The following is a 19,470-nucleotide window of genomic DNA, read 5'->3' as shown; positions in this document are numbered from 1 at the left end:
ATGTTTTCCCTGAGAATGGAACCAAATTCTTTCTGAAATCATAAAACTTCTCTATCACTATCAGCATGTCTCTTATCATACTGGAACCATGCAGTTAATTACTCTCCAAATCAATTGATCTCTGAAGCTCTGGCATTTCACATTCTCATTCTACTCGAAGCATATATATAGATGGATCCATTTCACACATTCAAAACACACTATTAGATAGGCAATTTTAGTAACCAATATAGACAGAAACACAAGCTTCTCAACCCCTACCAAAAATAGAAACAAGCGAGTCTCATAACTAAGTACAAATAAAAATAGAAAACATTATAGTATATCCAATTTACATGAGACGTCTAAAACCTACAACTGCTAATGTTGAGATTGCATCAGCACCATGAGAAGTTGAGAACCAAACCAGGAGCACACTGCACACTTGTGGTCTATTTGTCTTCCCTCTACTTAATGTACTGAGAGAGCCACTTGAAGCCTTCACCATACCCCATCTTGCGGACGATACTGCACATGAACACCTCAAGAGGTCTGACTCCAGTGTCTGCCAGATTCACATTGCCCTTGCCAGTAGTGAAGTTACTCAGGCCCATATTATATCGCAATTCTTCCTCCGATGCTGCATAAGGTATGTCAATCTTGTTTCCCAAGATAAGAAAAGGTACATTTGCTAGTGACTCATCAGAAAGAAGGGCATCCAGCTCCCTCTTTGATTCTGCAAACCTCTCCTTGTCATATGCATCTACCAGGTAGACTACAGCATCCACCTACATGGCATCAACTTCAGAGTTAACAGGTAAATTCACACGAATTAGGAAACTACAAATGTTATTGCTTGGGAATGGGAACAAATACTGAATTGACACTACACAATAAACATTAACGACTCTTCCAATGCACCATGAAGACCATAAAAAATCTAACAATCCTACCAAAATTCAATGCCATGGGGTTCATGTATACTAAATTGGACGTTCTAAATGCATGTTTTGAATCATATAATGAATGATCTTGCACTTAACCCTACCATGTCTCTCTAATAAGGCAGTAAAAACCTGTGTCTTGCATTCAGACATAAAAATATCAGAAGAAAAATTTTATCTCTAAGAAAGGTTAACAAACCTTAGCATAATAATCCTTCCAGACCCTGCGAGCAATTTGATGGCCACCCAAATCAAAGGCCTTGAATTTTATCTTCCCAATACTCAACTCTTCAGAAGTTGGATATTGAGTAGGCTGATGCTGAACTAATCTCTGCAAAACTCAGGTTTTCTTAATCACTACATGAAGGTATTCATCACACCAAAAACATAAACAAATAAAACGAAGATAATCAAATAAATTTGATATTTTTCGATCGCAGAGAAAACAATAAAACTAGATGCAGGATAAGATTGAAAAAGGAGAAAAGGGACGAAATAATAATAATGATAATAATAATAACCTCGTCTTTGAGCATGTGAAGCAAGGTGGTCTTCCCAGAATTATCTAACCCAAGGAATAAAATCTTTGCCTCTTTTTGCCACAGACCCAGCGATGCAAGAACTCCATAGAACCAATCGACAAGAAACATTTTTTTTCCCTATAAAAGATTAATAATTCGGTGGAAAAATAAACAGCGATAAAAATCCGCCGCCGACGAGTTCGTCGGAAACTCCAACCGGCGTAGCCAACAGAGTAAGCTAGACGATGATATTAACTGAGAGCGATAAGATGAATCAACAAAGAGAGAACAAGAAAACGCAACAGAAGAAAACGAAATCAGTGATTTTTTCTTCTTCCTAGGTTACTTATTTTCGCTGATTTTTGTGGAGTTTATTTATTTATTTATTTTTCACTCAATTTATAATACTGAATACCGGCGTAGCCAGTGAAGTAGGCGGGAAGCTTTCGTGCGGGTAGGTTGTGGAAACCGGAGTAGCCAGTCATTGGGTGGATATTCCAGTTGTGGGTATTTGATTGGTTAGTACGCGTCATTAGATTTGTTATTTGAAACATCCGTATGAATGTAGAACCAACCGCTGGGTTTATGAGTCTATTGGCTTCGCTATAGAAAAAAAAGCTAAGGAAAATAAATAAATAGAATTTCTAGATAAAATTTACAAAAATATTATTTGTATACTAAAATTAGTCTTTAAAATCAGCCACTAATATATATAAATATATGTGTGGTTTAATTTATTTTCAATATGTATTTATATTTTAACATATATTTTATACTGGTAATTGACTTTAGTAGCTAATTTTGATGTATATTATCTAAAAAAATCTAAACAAAATAACCGTGTAAAATTTTTTAGAATATATATATTCAAAATTAAAATTTAAATAAAAATGTAAAAAATGAATTTTTTAAGATAATTATTTATATAAAATATTTTTATATAAAAATAATAATTATTAAATAATTAATATATTTAAAACTAATTTGGATTGATAAATTAAATAGTTAGTTCATTTTTCTGTTTAAACAAGTGTTTAAAAGTTTAAATTTTATCTTTTATATATGACAACTCTTTAAATAAAATTTATATTGATGACCGATTAATTATTGACATATGGACCAAAGTACATAACTGTCTTAATCTTAACTATTATGTTCACATTTCATGTGGATAGCACCATTCACAGGCATGGCAATAAGTCAAAAGTCAAAACTTAAATAAGACATCAACAAAGAATGGTGCATGACAATTAAACTTGATGAAAAACCGAAAATGGAAAAGGGGAAGACAACAAAGTTAGAAGTATGTGAAAATTACTTGTATGTGAATGAAAAGTACTTGTGGAATCCCGGCAAGATGAATCACTTGTACGAAAAGCACTTCTATATATTCTTTCCAACGGGTAAATGAAGTATGTACAGTTGCAGCCTGATTGTGTTCCAGCCTCGGAGGAATTAATTGAATTGATTCTACAAGCTATGTTTTTGTATGTGACCTAAGTTTGCATGTATTTTGATGAGGCACTACTAGATAAAGTAATTTAAATAAAGTAATTATTGTGTTTTGGTTTTGCTATGATCATTGTCTCCATGAATATGATGCACAACCTATAATACTTCAATACATTACAACAAAAGGCGATTAGTTGTTCTATTTGGCATTTTTGTGTGTTTTACTGTTTTAGTCATCAACTCAATTTCACAACATGCTAACATGCGAAACGATGTTGATATATTAGATTTCTCTCTATTTCAAAATCAACAACACAGAGTGGAATATGATTTTTTTTTCTTTCTAAATTTATTGGTGACTTCTCTGTTTCTCCTCGGTCATACCACCTTACAACAGAATCCAATGTTTCAAAGGAGAATGAATATGCCCCAGCCCACAAAAGAATCCCTAAGGATACAAATTGTAATCCATAATAGTACTGCAGTTGTATCAAATAATCCAATTAAATCCAAATCACCAAAACCAAACAAAGATAAAGCCTCTTCTGATGTAACTGCAGACAGTGAGTGCTTGTTTGTTAACCTGGGAAAGGGGAAGAAAAATGATGCCCAGGCTCTACTTTATATATTGAGAGACCCATTTGAAACCATCGCCGTACCCCATCTTGCGGACAATGCTGCACATGAACACTTCAAGAGGCCGAACATTGGACTCTGTAAGATTGACCTTTCCCTTCCCCGTGGTGAAATTGGTCAGGCCTAGATGATATCGTAGCTCTTCTTCCGAAGCAGCATATGGAATGTCAATCTTGTTGCCTAGCACAAGAAATGGAACATTTGCTAAGGCTTCATCTGAAAGCAATGCATCCAGTTCCTTCTTTGATTCAGCAAACCTCTCCTTGTCATAGGCATCAACTAGGTATACTACAGCATCAACCTGTAAAGACAACATACATGTGATGTCACAAGCAATAATAATGAAAAAGAAAAAGAATTATTATTATGCAGCATTGCAGTCATCGCAGATAAGGCATGGCACACATGTTTCCGTATAGTGAATACATCTATCCAAGAGCGCTTGTTCTTTGTTGATAAAGAGATCACCAACCTCAAGAGGTCAGCTTATAGCACATTTGACATGCAAGTAATGCCAGACGAGGCAAGGAAAGATGACTGAATCACAACCTGTCGATGAACATGGTGTGCTGACAGCTGATTTATCTAAACGCTATTAGTCCCTTAAATTATTTTCTACAAATAGTTTAATCCTAAATTTTAAATCGTAGTACACTACTCTCTGAATGTATAAACTCATATCAAGTAAGTCCCTTTTAGGGACAAAAAATAATATGAAAAGGACATTTGATGATGTGTTTTATAATTCATATGCAAACTCACTAAATTTCAGAGAGTAAACAGCAAGGGCAGAATGTCGGGGAGTTGGATCATGTTAGTAACCTAAAATATTAAAATAACTGCTTCTTGGAATACTTCAGTAGGTTATATCAATTTATTAGAAAATCTAACAACTAGATGGTTATAGTTCCATGCATCTCATTTATTCCTCCTACTCTTCTGTGTGCTCTTCTATATCCAACTGATCTGGAAGAACTTGGACATATTAGGAAAGCCTAGTAAGAGTGTTAACAAGTTCAATTGCCACTGTCAGTATTTGCCTCCCATGAATCAGAAAAAACACAAAAGGTTCCACCTGGGATTATGAAGGCATAACTGGCTGAATCAGGAAAAACATATGAATATCAAGCAAGTTGTAAGTTGGTTACAATATATATTAAAGGTGAGTTTGGTTTAGGGTATCAAAATAGTGAATTTATAAATTGGATTTTCATATATATGAAAATACGGTAAACAGAGAATATTTTAGAAGCTAAGCTAACTTTTCAACTTATAAGAAGAGCTGAACATTTTTTTTTTTTTTTTGTGTTGGGGGAATGTGAGTTCATAAGATAAAACAAACTAATAAACAGAGTCCAACAAGTGAAAATTAAAGCAGAAAATATTGCAAAGAGCCATAACCTTAGAAAATCAACCATTTATTTTCCGTTAGAATAGATGAGCATTGTGTCTTGTTGTAAAGCATGTCTACATGGATCAATCTACATCATTGTGTCCTATCAATAGATAAATAGGCTAAAAAATTTCAAATGTCCCAAGAAAGTGAGGGCAGCCAGAAAAAGAATTCAAGAAAAGCTGGTCTATGAATCTATGATGAGGAAACCAACCAGAGTTAAAAGTTAAAAGAAAGGCATTAGCCAATCATATCAAAAGCAATTGGTATCCAGGCTGAAGATTAGCACGTCTCAGGCTTCAATTGAAAATCAATCTAAGAAGCACAATTGCTACATCACATCCAACTGAAAAGGAAATTCCACTACGGCTCTAACCAAAACACTTGTAAACCATGCACTCTCTGGAAACAACATAATGCGGATAAAATTTAAGCTTAGTATGTTTCTCATCGAAGATTTGACAGGAATCCCTACACAAATAACAATAAAAAACAACAAATCTGCACATAAAAAGCAAGATATGCATGCATCATATAGACATCTATATTAAATGACAACCAAGTACACATTAATCCCAAATATTATAAATACCCTCCCGCAAGCCACATAAAGATATCCCATTTTCAAAAACTAAAATCATTTTAAAGCTGCATTATCTTAAAATTTTCCATTTAAGAGAGGAAAAAAGTCAAAAATTGATAAACACAAAGGATTGATTAATGACCTTGGCGTAATAATCTTTCCAGACTCTGCGGGCAACTTGGTGACCGCCCAAATCGAAAGCTTTGAACTTGATCTTCCCAATGCTCAATTCCTCCGAAGTGGGGTGTTGGGTTGGTTGATGTTGAACTAATCTCTGCAATGACATGGAAAGAAAAATTAAATTTCATTTTTAAACCATTCAGAATCACACACAAAAAAAGATTAAGAGACAGGGAAATTGTTCGATGTTGTTACCTCATCTTTGAGCATGTGAAGGAGGGTGGTTTTTCCGGCATTATCGAGACCGAGGAAAAGAATCTTAGCTTCTTTCTGCCAAAGACCGAGGGAAGCTAAAATGCCGTAGAACCAGTCGAAGAGAAACATGGTTTTGCTTTCAGCGTTGAGATCCAAAGGGGAAGTGGGAAATGGAGAGAAAGGTGTGTATGAATCTGGGGAGAAGAGAGTGTCACAGATCGCTGCTTAGTTCACGAAATTATGTGAATGACAAAAACGAAAGGAAGCCACGCGATCGATGAGATCCCACACCACCATAAGTCCTTAATTGTCTTTTCACATCTTACATTTGCATTTGCTACCCCCATTAGCCAATTACCGATTTGCCACCAATACAAATCCTCCGCATGTCCTGCTCTGCAAATTTACAATGCGTATTTTTTTATGGTATTTGTTTAAGCTATAATAAGGGTGTATGACGATGGTATTTTAAGTACTACATTCTAATTAATAAAAAACAAAAATAGGCTTCTTACTATTATGGATTTTAATTTCAATAAATTTATTATATATTACAAATTTTATAATAAAAATATGTTATATATTATTTTTTATTATAATTAAAATTAATTTTTTTTCTAATTTTAAGAGTCATCACTTTTTCTCTTTCTCTATTTCTTTATTTTTTTATTTCTTCACTTATTTGTCTTTTTTATATATCACTATTAATAACTAACTACAAATTTAAAAATTATAATGTATAAATGACATTCTCTAATAATAATTAAAATTAAATTAAAACTAAAATATAATTATTATATTACTAATTTAACAATAAAAATATATTATATGACACTCTCTTATTAAAATTAAAATAAAATATTTTTTTCTAAAATTAATAAACTTACTTTTTCAATCATCTTGTCTATCTTTTTTTTTCTCTATTTTTTTCTACTCTTCCTATTCTATATATAATTTATAATTTATATTTTATATTACTAATTTTTTTTTGTAACTTCTTATATTACTAATTTAACAAATCAAAATATGTCACGAGATATTTTTTATTACAATTTAAATAAAATATTTTCTTCCAAAATTACAAAATTATCTCTCTCTTCTTCTTTATCATTTTCTCTCATTCTCTATCTCTCTCTTTCTATTTATTACATATAATTTAGAGAAAATACTAATGTTATAATGTTGTGATTAATAATTAAAATCAAGATTCACTTGTTTAAAAAATTAATTTTAAGTTAATTTTATAATTATTAATATAATTTTTTATACTAATATCTAATTATATTTTTATATATAGAGAGAGAAATATATTATTTTAAAAAAATATGAAAATTAATTATTTTTATTTGTGTAACAAATTTAACACTTAATCAAATGTAAAAATATACACGTTAAAATTTTTCAAGTTTTAGATAATAAATATTAAAATTAACTATTAATAAAGAATTAAATTCTTTCGTATAAAAATAATAACTAAAAAACTTATATTTTTTATCTATGAAGACCTTCGTATTTTATAAATCTTTTGTGTCATAATCTATACTATCAAAGTCACGGTATACTCTAACTCGACAGACAAGGAATAATCTATTGTGGATATAATTATTTAAGTATACGAATGGGCTGACCATTTGACCAATTTAAATTGGCTATGTTTCCATAATATTATTGTTACGGTGGGTAATCGGAGATTAATAGGATGGATGGCGCTAGTTGGCCCAATCGTCTGCGGACGGTAGTCTCCGAGCTGGTTTGCACGCTGGAGCCTCCTTCCGACTTGTGTACGTGAGTGAATAGGGGGTGGTACCTGCAAAGATGTGAGCCTAAGTTAGCAAGGATGTGAGCAGGTCTAGAGAGTATTGGGCTTAGAGATACCATTTATAGTGATGAGCCAATAACCACCGTTGGAGTAGTGCCATATTTTTAGGGTGTTAACCGTCCCATTATCTTAGGGAGGTTAAGATATGGCTCGATAAAGTAGTTAGAGAGATTTTAGGGGCAGTTACTCATTTGAATGAGTGCTTATCTGCCAGCTATTCTCCGTCCCGACTTCTTTGGAGTAAGTCGGGTTTAACACCGACTTCTTAGTGTGAAGGTTGGTGCTTAGCAAGGCTCAATCCTCTGGACTATGCCTTTTATTTGGACCTTGGGCCTTTATTATTGGGCCAGAGTATGAACAATTATTATATTATGGACAAAAATACTAGTAATGTATGAAATTTTTTTGGACTTGTATTAATGTATGAAATTTAAGTACATACTACAAACATATTACAAAAAAAAGAGTTTTTTACAAAGCTCTTTTTTTCTTCATATGATTTTTAGGCGTCTTCTTATTTTAATTTAACATAAATTGGGCCTAACTATCTGTCTCCGGCCCGGAAGGGCATTATTGTAATTAAGAAGACAAAATGTCCTAGGGTTTTCGCTCACGTATATAAACATCCCATTTGCTTCGTTCCTAATTTCCTGTTCCGCAGAAAACCCTAGAGCTCAGCATTCCCTCTGCTTTTTCACGGTTCGCTTTTTCTTCTTCTTCAATTGCTCTGCCGTAGTTTCTCACCCATTTTCTTCTCCTTATTTCTAATTTGTTCTGTTTTGTGGATTCAGAGATGGCAAAGTCGAAGAACCACACAGCTCACAACCAGTCCTACAAGGCCCACAAGAATGGCATCAAGAAGCCAAAGAAGCACCGCCACACTTCCACCAAAGGGGTACTGATCTTTCCTCACCCTTTCTTATTTCAAATTTCCCTTTAAACCTTCTCAGTTGATCTGTTTACATTCATTTTTGTTCTAATAATATTGTGTTGTCGGCAATTACTGTAGATGGATCCAAAGTTTTTGAGGAACCAGAGGTATGCAAGGAAGCATAACAAGAAGAGCGACGAGGGATCTGCTGAGGAAGAGTAAACTGCTACTATCGAATGGAGCTATTAGGGTTTTTCATTTAGATTCCTTATTCAAGCTCTATATATGTTTTGGTGTTAACATTTTGTTTTAATCTAAATTCAGTAGTATAGTTCAATTTTATGGATACTTATGGGTTTTAATTAATCCAGAGATAATGATGTGCTTTGTTGGTGATTTCTGTTAAAGACCATTTAAAGTTTTTCAGTGAAATATTTAGTTCCATGTGTTTTTCTCCTGTTTGATTGTTTAACTGCCGTAGAAATACGGATATCAGAAGCCATAAGCAAACGTAGTGGGTTTCTAGGGAAATGTATTTAGGGCTTTAGGCATAATTTAGCTTTCATCGAATCTAAATTAACAAGTTATGAATAATCCTTTGTTATAATTTTGAGTCTTGTGATATCTCCTCCTACTCTTATAATACTACAAAGAATAAATTACTATTTGTATCCATGAAAGATACAAACGCCCTTAAATGTATTCATGTAAGAATAAAACGACAATTGTATTTACGGAAGATAGCTTTTGAGTGCCTAGAATACCCTAACGGATCAATTGTGTAACGTGTAACCAATGTCCAGGTACTCTTGGCGAACAGAAATTATCTTCCGTGGTTATAATTGTTGTTTTATTCATATATGGGTACTTTTGTCAACACACCTATTTTTTAAAGGTACAAAATGGTAATTTATTCATAGTATAGGGTACCAACATATTATCTGTCAATTTATTGCAACAATCATTAGTTATTATATTTTAAACATATATATAAAGAGACACATCCAAAAATATATTTATAAAGACACTTCTATTAAAACACATCTATAAAAAAGACATTTTTATTAGACACATTCACAAAGACACTTCCATTAAATACAATTATTGTTTATGAAATGATCGTAGAATGGGTAGCGTAGCAAGCATGTCATAGGTTTACTCTGCAAATCTAATCTGGCATGGTCTTTATCGGCTTCCCACTTTTTCTGTTACGTTTTATCATAAAAGTTTATGATCGTTAATATCGACTACAGAATGATTATAAAAAAAAAGTTCCCTGGTATTCCGATGTCTATTTGTACTAAGGGTCATTTTTCATTTGAAAATTTAATCTTTTTTTTCTCATGTTGATCATCATTAGCGATCTTGTTTAACTTTCGAAAAAAGTATTCATTACGGATTTTTTGACGACTTGACATAGTTAGATCGAGAAGAGTTATTCAAAATTAGAGGGTTTTTTAGCATTTAATTTTAATGTAAATGAAAGGAAGGATGGAATAGCAAGATAATAAAAGAATGATGAAATGGTCTAAAATAATACTACTCAGTACATGGTAACATTTTTCGGTAGTTCAAAAGCGTTTTGTAAACTTCAGCGTTTACAAGAAGAAAAAGTAGCCAAATAAAAAATAAAAGGGTTTAACACAAACCACTTCAGCGAAACTTAAACGTGCTTTTTACCTTTGAAACGCAAAAACAAAAACACAATCTAAACGTTAGTTGTTTGTCAGTTTAAACAGAAATAAACTTTTCTTATTACTTTTTAAGGTTGAATTCTGAAAAGGCTATGATTTCGGGGCTATCATTGATCATTTTGAAACGGGAGCAAACTTCATTCTCTTCCCAAGCCAATTAATAATCGATAGTAGATTTGGCAAATCTACTCGAGCCCACGAAAACCTAGAATGGAACACGTTGGGAGCTAATTAGTTTGACGAAGATGTCGACGGGATTAATTTTATCAACTAATTTGGCCAAGTCTTTGACTTATGAGGAAAAAATGGGTACATTATTTTTGGGTGCAAAAACCAAGAGCTTTGTAAAGTATACCACTCTAAAGAAGACTATAATTATGAGAAGCAAATCAGTTTGAGAAATGCAACATTGAAGCTAAGCATCTCTGGAATGCACTAAAAATACTAAGAAAAAGTGATAATACTACATCTAATACTCCGCGGCTATTCATTCCATGGCTGTCCGTGGTCTCCTTCCAGCGGTTCCCTACTACAGGCTTCTGAATGTGCCCAAGTCTTCCGCTTGAAGATGAGTATTCCGGAGGTTCCTAGTACAAGCAAATTTCTTCAAAATTTATACTTTTGGGGAAGATTACACTGCAACTGGTTCACTTACTGGGATGGAAGCATGTGCTTTAACCTGCCTCAGTAATTGAAGATGGCGTGTATCAATTTACAAGATACAATAAACTAGCTGTGCATTAATAGAATTTAACCTTAAATTCACCACTTTCAGAAAGAAGTTTAGATTGAAAACCATGAACAACTTGATGCCTATCTTCACATTTTCACCATTATAAATAATTAGGTATGCTGGAATGGTCATGCTTAATATGATGTTTTAAGTAAAGGATAGCTCACCTTTGCTGACTTGAACAGCTCATCAAGAACCTCTGACAAAGTTGGATGAGCATGAACTGCAAGTTTTATGTCCTGCATTGTGGCGAAATATGATGAAATATCAAATAAACAGTGAGACAGCAAAACACATGGTGGCCAATAACACGAACATTAATAGACTAAAAACTTTATTGATAACAAAATGTGGTGAGGGAAAAAAGAAAAACTCTAAACTAAAAAAGTCAATCTGAACAAATTTTACCTGAATACGTGTTCCTAATGCTATTGCATTTGATGCTTCGTGAATGAGATCTGCTGCATGCAGACCAAAAATATGAACACCTAGTATCTCTCCATTGTCAGGTCTATATATCAACTGCATTAAAGCATAAATGACAGTTAGCAATGTGTAGCAAGTCTCACACAGAGACAACAAACTTGTTCAGCACCGCAAGTTATTCCTTAGAAAAGATGTAAAACTTATTTATCATTTCGTACGCAAATAGCATCAAAGAGAAATACAGAAGTAGAACCTTGGCAAGTCCCTCTCCTTCATTTTCTGCTAGTGCCTTTGTGTTAGCTTTAAAACTTGTTTTGGCAACACTTACTTCAAAACCCTCTTTTTCACCTTTCTCCCTTGCTTGAGGCTGCAGATTTTATGTTGGTCACAAAATATAAGATCTTGATCTTCCAAATTCAAGACAAGAAGCAGAAATATTATAGTATAATATTGGGGGGAAAAGGGTGTTAGACCAGAAAACTGGAAGGAAAGTTAAGAACATATATGAAAGAGAATAAGTCCATTACTGTAACATTACTGCAGAGAATGACACATAAAATAAAAAGAAAATTCTGATATACCTCTGTTAGTCCAACCATGCTGATTTCAGGATGAGTGAAACAAGCAGCCGGAACACTTAAATGATTGAGTACGTGATCTCTTCCAGTAACTTGTTCAACAACTGTCAAAAAAAGAAATTATCGAGTGAAACGAAGCAAAATACTAATAATTTTTAGAAAATTACATCAGTTGCCAGTTACCTGAAATTCCTTGAGCACTGGCAGCATGAGCAAGCATCATTTTGCCATTTGCATCACCAATGCAATATAAATGCGGTACCTAACATTCCAAATCCTACGTCAGTAGCCATAGATCAGATAGATAATTGTTTGATTAGCACCTGAGAAACTGAGACAAACCAGCTTTCCATTTGAATCAATTACTCGCATGCGCTCATCCACAGGAACGAAACCTCTCTGTGTTACCACATCAATCTGTAGGAACAACATGCCAAACTTTATAATCATTTCTTTAAGGGAACGCATTCTGTCCTAAAAACATTTCTGTTAGAAATGCATACATTCTCCAACCCAAGACCGTGTGTGAATGGAGCCCTTCCAGTTGCTATTAGTGCAGCATCCACCTATACCAAAGCAGATAAGAACTTGTCAGGTTGTGATGAATCCATATGAACCGGTATGAAACAAATAAAGAGATCATTTAACTTTGAGATTTCCGGATAGTTCAAGGATTCCACAAAACCTAGCACTACAATTAGTTAACGATTTCAGCTCATAACCTCACAGTGCTAAGTTCAACGGCACCGCTATCTCTAAAGCTAAGCATAGACAAGAAAGAAGAGTAATTTGGTTATCAATCATCGTAGACTTGAATTGCCTGCCTCAGTGCAGCTTCATGCACTTATTTTGTTGATTTTATGCAAAATTGATGTGCAGTGCATCAACCACTTCTGGCTTTTGAATATGTGATTCAAGTTAAGTGGCAAGTCCTCTTGTCATGAGTGTGTTGGTGCTTTACAAGGTACATGATCAGACACAGTTACTACTAATGAAACTAATAGTTAAGTATGAGTACATTCTTGTCCATGTTTACTCCATCTCAAATTCCAATTTTGCAATTAATAACCTTCTCCCTCATTCCCATGGGATGATGGAAGAAATATTTACATCAAGGAGATAAAATTTTCAGGTAAATTACCTCCAAAGTGTCCTTTGGTTCCTTGGTCTTTGCATCAATGAGTTCAATCCTGACAGGTTTTCCATCCCTTGCCGGCGTGATCTATGGAAAACATCAGGACTGTGATTCATGAAAGTAGCCAACCAACAAAAATCTAAATCAATAAATTACAAGATGTAATTACCTTGCTTGCAAAAACTCCCGTATGATAATCAATATTCCGGGGGTTAATAAGAACCCTCTGAGCCAATTTTCCAATTTCTGGATCAAATCCAGGCATAAGCTGATCTAAAGCTTCAACAAAAGTAACCTGCAGAATATCATTACAACTAAATTACTAGCCTTAATAAATTAAATATTTGTTATAAATTTTGTATATCGAGGGATGTGGTTGTACGACACTCAATTATTTGTAATACTTCTCAGAATAAAAAGTATCGAGAAAGAAAAAAGCATGCCAAATATCTAGTATCTCTCTTTCAAGATCTGTACAAGGTTGAACAACAGTCACCTATTTGTAATATTTCTCAAGTATAAAAGATAATGAAAAATGTATGCCAAAGATGTACTACCTCACTTCCAAGTGCAGTATATACATCACTGAATTCAAGGCCAATGTAACCACTTCCAACAATTGCTATCCAATCAGGAACAAACTCCAGTTTGAGTGCATGGTCACTGGTAATCACAGTCTTCCCTGAAGGTGATTAATTGGCAAATTTTCATTAGGAAAAAATAAGTAATTATACCGAATGTCTGAATATATCTTATAAGAAATCAGGAGATGACAAACAAGGACAATACAAGGTTGAATTTATGGACAAAAGCTAATTATAAACTGAAAAGAGAACAAATTAGGATATATGGCATTTCTGAGTTTTTCAATTTCGAAGAGATACGACTGTTTCAGTCCACTTGATGAACTCAAGTGTCAGGAGCGTTAACCATTAAATAGAACACAGCCCTATCCCCTCTTCTAAAGATTGAATACAGACAGTGAGTCTACATGAATCATCAAACTGACATGTTGAGAGATTAGAAAGCTATGTTTTATTGATAAATGTTTTGTTTGTTTTGCATTTGTATAGGGAAACCGTTATCCCCAATTTTTATTATCCTCCTCCTCATCTTAATAAAATCCTTTTTTTTCTAAAATATGAATCATTTTGACATTTGAGATCATAAATAGAATGTACTATTGTAATATACTGACCGACAATCTCATCATATAAATTCTAATGGAGACGAACAAGTTAAATACTAGTAATCAATAAAAATATCTCCAATCCAAATACTAATGTTGTGAAGTAATTGATACATACCATCAATTTCAATTCCCTTGGGAACAAAAGGAACAGATCCAGTTGCAATAATGATATCTTTTGCAGTTACTATTTTGTCTGAGGAGCCAATTTGCACTTTTTGAGGACCCTAAACAAATTCATAAAGCAAATGAATGTCAAGAACTTGGAATCTTTTGAAGTTTAAGGATAGCCTTGCTTAATAAACAAATGGTTCATTTTTCCCAAGCAATTAGGCATGACAAAAATATGGATCCACAGCCCAAAATATTAACTATAGATTCATGACATACCAAAATTTTTCCAAAACCAGTAAGTATATCTACTCCAAGTGCTTTCATTGAGTTGGTTAAGTTATTGCGGATTTTTGACGCAAGATTTATAGCATGGTCAGCAACTCCTTGTCTGTCATACCCAGCAGCAGAAACCTAGATCAAGCAAAACAAAGGAAACCAATTTACTCGTGTATCTGATCGGCCCACTGCTCTACCATGGGGCAAATACCAGTATTCCATTGCCATCACAGCAATTGACAGCACCACAGATTCAAATTTCGAAACCAAATTAACTAAGATATTATATAGCATTGTTACCTGCAAGCCCAAGGACTTCAAATGGTGATCATTCTGCAGTTCTCGCATACGACCAGCCACAGCCAAAAGAGCCTTTGAAGGAACACAGCCTCTGTTCACACACGTCCCTCCCACCACGTCTCCCTCCACAATTGCCGTTTTCAAACCCTGTAATGTACATGTGATCCTTAAGATAGTTATACACTTATACATAACAAGTAATTTACAGTATGGTACAGTGCACCACTGTTGAACCTTATCAATCTAATTATATTAAACAATTATTAGTCCCAGGTGAACCCTGTCCTGCTAAGCTTACTTTTGTAAGATATTATTAAACATTAAATGATTGAGATCAAGTTTGGGAGATCGGACCTTCTCTACAGCGTGAAGCGCAGCTCCGTGGCCGCCGACGCCAGCGCCAATAATCAACAAATCATAGTCGAAGGATTTGGGAGGGCTGCCATTGGCGGAGAGCGCAGCTGAGATGGCTTGAGAGCGGGGACGGGACGGGAGCTTAGAGGAACGATGGTTGCCGGAAGCATTGAAAGCTAATGCCTGAGGCCTGAGGCCGCAGAAGCGGAGATTGAGGGGCGTGGAAGTGTTTAGTGAGAATCTGGTGGTGTGTGATCTGGAAACTGCTGCGGCGGAGGAAGAAGGAGAGAAGGAGAGTGAGAGAGTCGACTGCATTTTGGAGAGAGAGAGAGAGAGAGAGAGAGAACGGAGAATGGGAATGGCGAAAATGGAAATAAAAGGGAGAAGGGAGATCTGAGAAGATATAAGACAGAAAGAAAAGGTGTCTCTCGATGAATCCGTTGGGAGTTAGGAGGAGCAAGTGAAAGAGGCGGAGAAACCAAAGAGTGGCGGATTAACCACTTTTCTTTGCTTTGTCATTACCCTGCCTTAACTTCGCCACTAGAGTGGGACTAGTCATTAGTGGTCGGAAATGAATCATCTCAATTTTCTTTTTTAAATTATTTAATAAAATATAATTTTTTATTTTTTATTTTTTAAATGAAACTAAAAATATATATATATATATAAATCAAATAATTAAAATTACATTTTATAAAATAATTAAGAAAAAAATTTGAGAAAATTCACTCCCACACCTATAAGTGTTTAAGAAAATTAAAATATCCGGACAAAAATTTATTTATTATAATTTGATGCTTAAATTGATATTCGTTCTGCATTCTTTTTAGTGAGTCCAAGTGTCCAACTAATATGGAATAGTAGCCAGCTATCAACAAGTATCCTACTGGGCGAATGTGTTTAACTGTTTATGGTAAGGTCTAGTCATGTATTGCTGTTTAGATATACATTTTTGTGGCACCTAACATTACTTGAAGATGTACTAGCTATTTTGTATGGTGAAAACTCAGGTGCAGTCGACTTTACGTGAAGTTGGTATTTGAGAATCGTTAAATGATTTGACTAATTTGATTAAATTTTCATCTAACAACTCTGAAGTATCAACTTCACATGAAGTTGACTTCACCTGAGTTCTCACAATTTTGTATTCATTGTTTTATATTGAAAGTTGAATCAGGCCAGAATCCATTTTTGATGTACTTTTAATTTATATTTTTGGATTGGCCTTTTATTTAAGTTTTATTCTTTGGTTATGTGGACTTTTTTATTTAGTTTATAAAAATGGTATCATCCAAAATATTGGCTCAATGGGCCACCTCAAACCCATAAAATTTTAGTCAAAAGTGGAAAGTCTTACCTCAAATTTGTTCAATATCCTAGCAGAAAACAATTGGTTCAATATTTTTTCTTATTTGATGGCATAAGCCCAAAATCACATATACAGATCAGAAATAATTCGTGGTGCAATTTAGGTTTTAGCTCAAATGATAAGTCATGTATCTCTTAAAAGATTATATTCGGATTTGAATATTGACAAATATCAAGTTGTGAATAAAAATCCTTAAAATACCGTGTAAACGAGTGTATAATGTGTTGTTTGATGAGTTAAAAGAAAATAAACAAAAACTAAGAACAAAAAAAAACAAGAAACTGCTTAAGAAAGACAGTCCCATTGAATACTACTCTCAAATTTCTTTCAAGGTAACGGAAGCTCCACTTGAGGAGAAATGGTTCTCATTGCGGTCTTTGCCATGATGTCTGCTATTATATTTGCATCTCTCAAGATCAACGGAAGATCAACACGCCATTTCCAAGACATGATATCTCGGATTTTTAACACCAAAGATCAATAAACCCAGAGCAATCTTATAAATTATTGACAATAATAAAAGCCTCCACACAATCTGTCTCACATATAATGTCTCTTCATCCCGAGTCTCATGCTAAAAGAAAGCCTCTCCAAATAGCAAACAATTCTTCTTGCAAAATGCTACGACTCTCAATTGTTCCCAGACAGTCTTGTTGCCACCTTCCCTTCCAATCTCTGCTAACACAAGCAAAACCAACTAACTCGAGCACCATTGTCAGGATAGCTAGCATCACAATTAATTTTAAAGGTATCCACTGAGGGGGGAATCCAAGAGCCTATAATGGTTGAGGGGATAGACGGTCGTTGCAACTTAAAAATATTTCGGAACTCCTTTTCCAAGGACAAACCCATACCAATCACCTTGTCTGTGGTCCAATGCTTGTGAGGATGAAAGATCTCGTTATTCCTCGAACGCCAAATTCACTAGAGACCAGAAAAAAATCTAAAGGGACGCTGTTTGCTATTATGTAAGAACCAACTCATCAAATCCATTGATTGATCGGAGATCTCTAAAGCTTGCCAAACATTGCAATGATGTAATGCTTAATATTAAAAATGTCCAATCCATATAAATAACAAAAATTATTAGGGTAAAAGAATTCTTCTTACATTATAAGCAGCTTATGTTTAGATAGTGGAGTATCTAAAAATTGTTCAATATAATGTAATGCAATGTAACAAAACGAATAAAATTTAAAATGAAAATGGCTGATTTGAAGTAAATATGTTATATGATAGTTTGGAAGGCCCAAAAAACGAAGGAGAAGTAGTGCATTAAATTTGATAGAAAATAGTAATATTGTCAGCTGAAGAAAATAATAATATCACTCTTTATTTTTTATAAATTTAATTATTTTATTGATCCTTATATTTTATTAAATTTTTTATTAGATTTTTATATTTTTTAATTGAATTTTTAAATTATTTTTAATTTTATAATTATATTATTTTTATGCTAAAAATGTTAAAATCAACAAAAAATATTTTTTTTTTAAATTAATTAGATTTTTAATCATAGATATTTTTAATTTATGAAAAAAATGTTAAGTTAACTCTAACTTTTTATACTAAAAATTAAAAAAGACCAAAATACAAAATTAAAATAATATAAAGATTCAATTAAAAAAATATAAAAATTTAACTATAAATTTAATAAAATTATAAAAACTAATAAAATAATCAAACTTTTTTTACAATACTGTTTTACATATAATATTTTATATTATATTTTTGCATAAATTTATAGACAAAATGAGTGACACTATTAAAATAAGAATGCCAGTATGTATTCTCAATTTAACAATTCTAAATTGAACCACACAAATTTTCGGATTGATAAAATTTGGTTTTTTCAAAATAACTTATTAAAATAATTTTATAGAATTTATAATAATTATATTTGTTAAATTAAAATAAAATAAATATTAATAAGTACACATTACTAATAAAATTATTTTTAATATTTTTAATAAAAATAAATGTAATAAAACAGTAAAAAATATATATAATATAAAATTGTATTAGATTTTTTTATTAAAAGACTAACCTATCAAAACAATATTCAAAGATTTTAGTATTGACAAAACAATTTTAAAAAGCATGGAAGCTAAATTAATCTTTAAAAAAATTCTTAATTTTGATAAAAATAACTAAACATCCAATGAAATCATTTTTATTAATGAAAATGTTGAGTTGGCTAATAGAAAAGTTGAGATGAATTACCACATAGACTTTTCTCTCCTTTCTATCCTCTCTTTTTTTCGCCCTCTCATCTCTACTCACTTCTTCTACAACCTCATCTTTCTCCTCGTTCTCCTCTGTGAAAATAGTATTTAAAAAAATGATGACACTAAAAAAAAAAATTCAAAAATACAAAAGAGACAAAAGAATCCTAAAAAAATTAATGGATTTGACAAAATGATCAAATGTCAATTAATCACATTTTTGTTAACAAAAAACGCTTATATGTAACTAACAGTGTAAATGACATTGCAAACTGTGTTAATCATCTATTACATAATATTATGAATTATTTTAAAATGTTAGAAACTAGAAAAATAAAATTTCCAAATCAAAGTAGAGTTTATTTTGATGTATTAATAGTATAAAATATTTTACACAATCCTGCAATCACAATCATTTTTTTGGATAACTATTCACATGATTAATATAAAAAATAATTAGTTTTGCTAATATGATGTTATGTGATCATATGCATATATAAAACG

At 32.8% G+C, this 19,470-nt stretch overlaps 4 protein-coding genes across 4 annotated transcripts; 1 reads left to right on the top strand and 3 right to left on the bottom strand.

The window, feature by feature from the left end:
* Window positions 1-114: 114 nt before the first annotated feature.
* Window positions 115-1,824, bottom strand: LOC130969627 (GTP-binding protein SAR1A-like). Its single transcript, XM_057895450.1, has 3 exons — window positions 1,445-1,824; window positions 1,123-1,254; window positions 115-767 (listed from the first exon to the last, which is right to left on the bottom strand). The coding sequence occupies exons 1-3, from the start codon at window positions 1,571-1,573 to the stop codon at window positions 447-449; spliced, it is 582 nt and encodes a 193-aa protein (XP_057751433.1). The 5' UTR covers window positions 1,574-1,824; the 3' UTR covers window positions 115-446.
* A 1,325-nt stretch (window positions 1,825-3,149) lies between these two features.
* Window positions 3,150-6,164, bottom strand: LOC130969634 (GTP-binding protein SAR1A). Its single transcript, XM_057895463.1, has 3 exons — window positions 5,884-6,164; window positions 5,651-5,782; window positions 3,150-3,833 (listed from the first exon to the last, which is right to left on the bottom strand). The coding sequence occupies exons 1-3, from the start codon at window positions 6,010-6,012 to the stop codon at window positions 3,513-3,515; spliced, it is 582 nt and encodes a 193-aa protein (XP_057751446.1). The 5' UTR covers window positions 6,013-6,164; the 3' UTR covers window positions 3,150-3,512.
* A 2,147-nt stretch (window positions 6,165-8,311) lies between these two features.
* On the top strand, window positions 8,312-9,030 carry LOC130936967 (60S ribosomal protein L29-1-like). The gene is made up of 3 exons (XM_057867048.1): window positions 8,312-8,401; window positions 8,494-8,597; window positions 8,712-9,030. Exons 2-3 carry the CDS (start codon window positions 8,496-8,498, stop codon window positions 8,793-8,795), a joined length of 186 nt encoding a protein of 61 aa, XP_057723031.1. The 5' UTR covers window positions 8,312-8,401; window positions 8,494-8,495; the 3' UTR covers window positions 8,796-9,030.
* Window positions 9,031-10,559: 1,529 nt separating this feature from the next.
* Window positions 10,560-15,875, bottom strand: LOC130945738 (dihydrolipoyl dehydrogenase 2, chloroplastic). Its single transcript, XM_057874448.1, has 15 exons — window positions 15,373-15,875; window positions 15,019-15,165; window positions 14,719-14,853; window positions 14,447-14,555; window positions 13,697-13,821; window positions 13,309-13,434; window positions 13,146-13,226; window positions 12,508-12,570; window positions 12,347-12,421; window positions 12,188-12,266; window positions 12,008-12,108; window positions 11,680-11,793; window positions 11,409-11,522; window positions 11,168-11,239; window positions 10,560-10,946 (listed from the first exon to the last, which is right to left on the bottom strand). Exons 1-15 carry the CDS (start codon window positions 15,685-15,687, stop codon window positions 10,899-10,901), a joined length of 1,704 nt encoding a protein of 567 aa, XP_057730431.1. The 5' UTR covers window positions 15,688-15,875; the 3' UTR covers window positions 10,560-10,898.
* Window positions 15,876-19,470: the final 3,595 nt, after the last annotated feature.

This window comes from Arachis stenosperma, chromosome 1 (assembly GCF_014773155.1).
Source record: "Arachis stenosperma cultivar V10309 chromosome 1, arast.V10309.gnm1.PFL2, whole genome shotgun sequence".
NCBI classification, from domain to species: domain Eukaryota; kingdom Viridiplantae; phylum Streptophyta; class Magnoliopsida; order Fabales; family Fabaceae; genus Arachis; species Arachis stenosperma.
This window is presented reverse-complemented; position numbering and strand designations above follow the sequence as displayed.